At 42.9% G+C, this 6,581-nt stretch overlaps 1 protein-coding gene across 1 annotated transcript in view; it reads left to right on the top strand.

Moving 5' to 3' along the window:
* The first annotated feature begins 298 nt into the window (after positions 1-298).
* Positions 299-6,581, top strand: part of CUNH3orf70 (chromosome unknown C3orf70 homolog) — a 78,399-nt gene continuing 72,116 nt past the window's right edge. Inside the window, exon 1 of the mRNA XM_033211942.1 lies at positions 299-719. Coding sequence (XP_033067833.1) covers positions 524-719 — 196 coding nt within the window. The 5' untranslated portion in view covers positions 299-523. The remainder of the gene's footprint in view (positions 720-6,581) is intronic.

Below are 6,581 nucleotides of genomic sequence, written 5' to 3'. Positions count from 1 at the left end.
CGTGTGGACGCGTGTGTCAGTTCTCGGTGGCCAGTGTCACTCGGAGGGAAGTGCATATGTAGGCCGGCGTGCGTGTGAGTACAAAGCGGCCGAGAAGTGTGTGTTCACCACGGCCCTCCGTCGGGGTCTTTCTCCGAGGAAGGAGTGTGTAAGGAGGACCTCGCTGTGATCGGCGGCGACGCCGACGGCCGCGCTCCCCGGCGGGGTGTGTGTGAGGAGGCCGGGCTCGCTGAAGAACGTCGCGCGGGGCCGACCGGCGCGCGCCTGTCCGCGTGCGTGTGCGCGTGGGGCGCGGCGCGCGCCGCGGCGGAGGGAGGGAGGCGGCAGGCCCGGCCCCGGTCGCACCGCCCGGGGCGGCTCCTCCTCGAGCCTGGGACCGCCGCGCTCCCGCCGCCGCCGCGTGCTGCCGTGACTCCTAGCCCGTGCCGCGCCCTCCCGTGTCCGCAGCCGGCTCGGCTTCCTGCCCGCCCAGACGTCGCTTCTCTCGGGCTCCCGGTGTCGGCTCCGAGCGGAGGGAGAGGAAATGAGTGCGGCTGCGTCGCCGGCGCCCGAGCGGGGTTGGAAGAGCGAGAAACTAGACGAGGCTCAGGCCCTGGCGCGGAGTTGTGCCGCCCGCAGACCCGACTTCCAGCCGTGCGACGGGCTGTCCATCTGTGCCACGCACAGCCATGGCAAGTGCTTCAAGCTGCACTGGTGCTGTCACCTAGGATGGTGTCACTGTAAGTCGAGCCGCGTCTTCCCGCCTTCCGCCGCGGTCCGGGGGACGCCCGCCGGGCCGTCCGGGGTCGCTGCCTGGACTCTGGCCGCGGAGCTCCGGGCTCGGCCGGGGTTGCTCTGCCGCAGGCTGGGGCCACCCTGGGCTCTGGGCCCGCCGGAGCTTTCCTCGCGCCGGACGGCTCGGGTTGGCGCGGGTTGGCGCTGCCTTGGCGACGAGATGAAATCCCGTGGGGCGCCTCCTTTCTTTAGCTACTTCTACAAAAGGGAGCTCCCTGTCCCAGGGAAGCGGGAATCTGTTTTTTTCTTTTTCTTTTTTTTGACCAACGCGTACAGGCAGTGTTTTGAGAAATGGGAGAGAGCCAGCAGAGTTGGTGACAGCCGTAGGAGATGCCTTTTTTCAAGGCTGCTGGTTAAAGATGCTCCTCTTTTTCTTTCTCACTTTTGTCTTCCTGGGCTGCTATTTAAAAGAAAGAGCCCTTGGAAATCCAATTGTTCCCCCTTGATTGTACACAAATTGAGAAAAAGTGCTAATGTGGGAGGGATTGCTCCCAAGAAGTTAATATTAACAGTTTGGAAGGTCGATCTCCTTAAATACCCAGATGTAGAATTTAAAGCCAATAAATGAGACTTACAAAATTACAAACTAAAATGAGCGAAAGTAAGCTTAATAATCTTAAACCAATTTATAAAAGCCAGAACCAAATGGTCTAAACCCTTTCTCTGTGTTTATCCTCCTGCCTGTGATTTTTAAATAGATTAAACTTAAGTAGCCTTTTAATTAGAATTTCACAATTTGGTTAGCTAATAGTATTTGGACTATATCCGATGAGTCATTCCTTTTAAGAAATATATTCTAAAGTTAGTTTCCACATTTATAATAGAGGGCTTTGGAGCGCTTAGTTAGGACATTTTCCAAGTGATCTTAAGTTAAAATGAATTTTTCTTTGTTGAGGAGAAAAAAATAGCTGACAACCAGGGATGCAGTACATAACAAATCCTCATTTACATTAATCGAACATAAATGGATATTTTAAATCGAATTCATGAATTCAAGGATAGAGGATCATTTTCTTTACAAATTCCAGGCACATAGAACAGTATTGATTTTTGGTGTTCCATTTGCTGGTGGGCCAGTTTCTTCCTGTTTCTCATTATTCCTATTGTGCTCAGATCTGTTCTCATTTGTTAATATAAAGCATTGCTTCACGGTGGGACAGGGTACCGAGTTGGAAGTAGCAACTCTAGGAAACCCGGGATACTGAGGTGCACAAGTAGAATCTGGACATTCATTCATTTCGTGGGAAAGTATAGAATCGTTGTGTAAAATGTGAGGAATATTCAAGATAGTCCAGATTACTATCTGTCTTATTTTGACAGTGTCTTCTCTAAGTACATCGTTACTGATGGGAACCTGGCAGTCTTCACAGACAGCTTCTCCCTTCATTAGCCTTGACTCTTAAAATACTCTTCCTTATATGGAGCTGAAATCAGTTACTTTCTAACTTCTTTCTTCTGCTCCTATTTCTGCCTTATGAAATCATATAGAACAATCGAATCCTTTTTTAGATCATGGCTGTTTCAACTCTTCATATATACATAGCTGAATATACATACGAATTTCTTGCGCATATGGACTGTCTTCGCTCTGTATCCCTGGCCATTCTCACAATGTCTTTCCTGAAATAGGTTTAACAATAATGTTCATTGAATGACTGAATGAAGCTAGTGATCATCTTTCTCTTAAGGCATTGCTTTGTCCTATTTATAAATTTCCAGTCCCTTCTGCCTTTCCTTTTATGGACTAGTATCCAGGCTCCTGAGCATCTTGGTTGTTCTCTTCTGAACATGTGCAAGGTGGTTTTGATCCTTTGAAGACTGTGGCCCCTATAAAGGTAGACAATATTCCAGTTGTGGTCTGATCAGTCTAGAGTTGAACAAGACCACTACCTCCCATGTTTGAGATACTACTACTGCTGCAGCTAGCATCACATTAGCTTTTCTGGTATCTTCATTACATACTGAGCTTGCTGCTGTCAGATTGAACTAAGCTTGCCATCAAAGCCATGGAGCTTTTTTTTTTAACATACGTGACAAGCCACTGTTTGCCCATCTCACAGTTACATATATATATATATATATATATATATATTTGGACACAGATACTGATCCCTTAGATATCTTTTCCTATTAAATTTCATTTCATTAGAATTAGCCTACTTTTGTGTGTGTGTGTTTTTCGATCCTGGCTCTTTCTTAATATATTTATAAGCTGTTTCTCCTAGGTTCATGTCATCCCCATACTGCATACCAACAGTAGTACAGTACATCTTCATTAAAGTTATTGATAACATTGTTGAACAAGAGAAAGCAAGAGATAGAGTCCTGAAGCTTGTGGGTAGAACCGCCCTTCAGGTTGATAGCAATTCATTAATGAGCACTTGTTAGTTACGACTGGTCAAACAATTACCTAGCCTCCTAGTTGCACTGTTATCCATCTTATATTTATCTTGTATATGGGTGTAATGAAAACCTGGTCAAATATCTTGTTAAAATCCTGCCAACACACTGTTTTTACTGCCTCTTTTTGATCTGTGACCTATCTGTACATACACTCTTTTTAAAAAAAAAAAAAAAAAACAAAACAAGAAATTAGATTAATCTGGTAAAACTCAGGTTGATTCCACAAATGGTCACCATTTTCTTTTCTAAATGGTTAGAAACTGTTTTAAAATAAATAATCTGAATTTAGAAAAGGATTGACGTCAAGTATACTGGACTGTCGTTGGCAGTTGTTTCTGTCTTTTAAAAAAGCAGGACTACAGTTATTTGTTCTTTTCCAGTCTTTGGCAATCCTCCGGTTCTCCACACTTCCTCCACTGGCAGCAGTTCAGTGATCCCATTCACTAAAAGCTTGACTTCATTTAAAGCAGCTGGTGCTCTGTTACAGTCTCCTCAGTTATACTGGGCATTAATTCTACCTTTTCTAGCACAAAATAAGCAGAGTTAACATATTTGAAAAGTTCTCCTTTCTTTTTTGGTATTCATGGAGTTTACAGTATCAGTCCTAAGCAGAATTCCTTTAATTCTGTTGAACATACATAGAGCACTTCTCTTTATGAGACATTATTTTGGAAACTCAGAATACAAATATGAATACAGCTGGACCATAGTGGACCCAGTATGGACCATTATGGACCTTACATGCAGAGTCTAAGGACACAATCATACTGTATTCACTTTTTTTTTTTTTGAGACAGAGTCTCGCTCTTGTTGCCCAGGCTGGAGTATAGTGGTGCAATCTGTGCTCACTGCAACTTCCACCTCCCCGGGTTTAAGCGATTCTCCTGCCTCAGCCTCCCAAGTAGCTGGAATTACAGGCATGCACCACCATGCCTGGCTAATTTTGTATTTTTAGTAGAGATGAGGTTTCACCATATTGGCCAGGCTGGTCTCGAACTCCTGATCTCAGGTGATCCGCTCACCTCAGCTTCCCAAAGTGCTGGGATTACAGGCATGAGCCACCACGCCCAGTTCATACTGTATTTATTTTTGTAAATATTTTAAAATCACAAATGATAGAAGTGAGAAAACTGTCAGTTTGTTTGCCAAATCTGAGAATACTAAAATGAGAGGATTATCCCGATGCTTGAAAAAGGTAGATTCAAAACAGAGAAGTTCAGTTTTATGTGGTTGATTTTAATCTTGTGAAATGTATAGACTTATAAAATAGAAAAAGCTTAAAAATATGTATATGTCCATAAAAGACATAAAGCATGTATACATTCACAGATTCAGTGCTCGATGCATTATCAAAGGAAATGACTAGTGTATTTGGGTAATGCTGCATTTTTGAGGATGTTGTCTGGGAGGAAAGCATCATGTGTTCTGTTGGTATCACTGTCAAAAATAGATTATTAAGCTGAATTAACCATGAATGTGAATGTGTAACTTAATTTTTCCCAGTAAGGAGTGATATTGGCTTGAATTAACGAGTGAAGGTTTTCAAGAGGCGTTTTAAGAGAGAAAAAAATACATGGCTTGGCTAGGGAAGAGGGATGGGAAAGAAATCATACGTAGGTATTGTCAAGTAGAATTTTGTGGCTACTTAGAATACTTAGAAAGAATAAGAAATTAGATTGGTGGAGGTGGAGATAAATCAGTGTATTTGAGAGATATTTGAGGTGAAATCTATAGGGTTGATTAAATTTGGTTGGGAAGGGAGGGGAAGATTATTACGGTTAACTTCTAGAATTCTGCTTTATGCAGCTGTGGATGGAGGTGCCATTCACTAACAACAATAAAATACTGGGTAACTAGGATTTGGAGGAAGGTCATGAATCTAGTTTTGGATCTGTTGAATTTAAGCTGCCTTTGTCCTCACATGGTGATGTCAGTAGGCAGTTAGATATAGGGAAGTCGAACTCAAGGGAGAGGTCCGAACTCAGGGGAGAGGTAGTAATTTACTTACTTATAGGTTGCAGTTGTAGCCGTGATGAAGCATGAGCACCATGGTAGAGACTGTAGCATGAGAAGTGAAGAAAACCATTAAACTTTCCCTTTACAACACCAGAGTGTTTTCTTTTAGGACATCAGAGTCTGGGTACAAGAGGATAAGCTGGCAGAGGAGTCTAAGAAGAGATGGCTAGAGAAGAAAAATCTGGAAAATACGGTATTGCAGAAGCCAGGGGAAATTAACGTTTTAAGAAAGAATATGAAGATGAAACCAGTTTCCAGCAGGCTAATTATTAGATATTGGTAAAATACACAAAAGTGATTTTCATTATTACGGAGAAGAGGGTGAAAGGTTTAGTCTTGCAACAGTGACTTCAGGAATATACTTAATTGAAGCATTAGTCAAAGCTGTTGGAGGCTCTCAAGGCAAAAGAGAACAGAGTGTTAGGGGCTAAGAATTAGGACACAGAGATAATTGTTAATATTTACTGAGTGATTACTTTGTGCCAGAATAAGCTTATTATGCTGAGCACTTAATAGCCAATTATGTAATTATGTCCATTTCACAGTTGAGGAAAAAGGCTTAGAGCTTTCCCATGAGCACATAGTAAGGAGGGGAGCCTGGATTCGGATCTCGGTCTGTTTGGTTCTACACCTGGACTCTTAACCATCATTGCACTGTAGAGCAATTTAAAATTAGTGAGCAGAACCAACAGAGCTCAGTTCCATTAAAGCCAATGATGGGGAAAGTTTTTGAGAAATGGGTGGCAAGTTGTATCAGTTGCAGTAGTTAAATCCAGAAGAATGAGAACTGTAAGGAGGTCACTGTATGTGATAGGAAATGACATTCAAGTTAAGGGTTAAGGAAGAGAAAGTGATTAGAAGGTGACAGGTGGGGCTGAGTGGGTGGATGTGGTATGATGTAGGTGCTACCAGCAAAACTGAGTTGGCTTAAGAAAATCACATAATAGATAAGCTCAGTTTTCTGTAGAAGACATCTTAAAAGATTCTGTTTCAGATTGAAAGCAGGAAGAGTGGGACTTGATGTAGTCTAATAGATGATATTAGCATATCTAAAGGAAGACTGTCACAGCAAAAGGTAGATGGGCAGCATAGAAATAGAGAAAAATGGGAGTTGGAGAGGCAGAATTTGGGAGTGCTTTTCAAGACTGTTGAGAGAAGGTGGTATGCTGCCTAGAGAGTTTAATATCTCTGGTCCTCATGGCTGCGCTGTCCCAGCAAATGTTTGGTTATACATTTGGCTTCCTATTTATAGATTTTCTGTAGGGAGAGGAGGAGTTGATTAGAGGGTTCAACTGTCAGGACCTTGGGGCAGATATACTTTTTTCGTCAGTAAATTAGCATTGTGGTTTTGTGTTATTCTCTTTGTTCTGTTTTCCTACTTGTACAAC

Source organism: Trachypithecus francoisi, unplaced genomic scaffold (assembly GCF_009764315.1).
Source record: "Trachypithecus francoisi isolate TF-2019V2 unplaced genomic scaffold, Tfra_2.0 Lachesis_group0, whole genome shotgun sequence".
Taxonomy (NCBI): domain Eukaryota; kingdom Metazoa; phylum Chordata; class Mammalia; order Primates; family Cercopithecidae; genus Trachypithecus; species Trachypithecus francoisi.
This window is presented reverse-complemented; position numbering and strand designations above follow the sequence as displayed.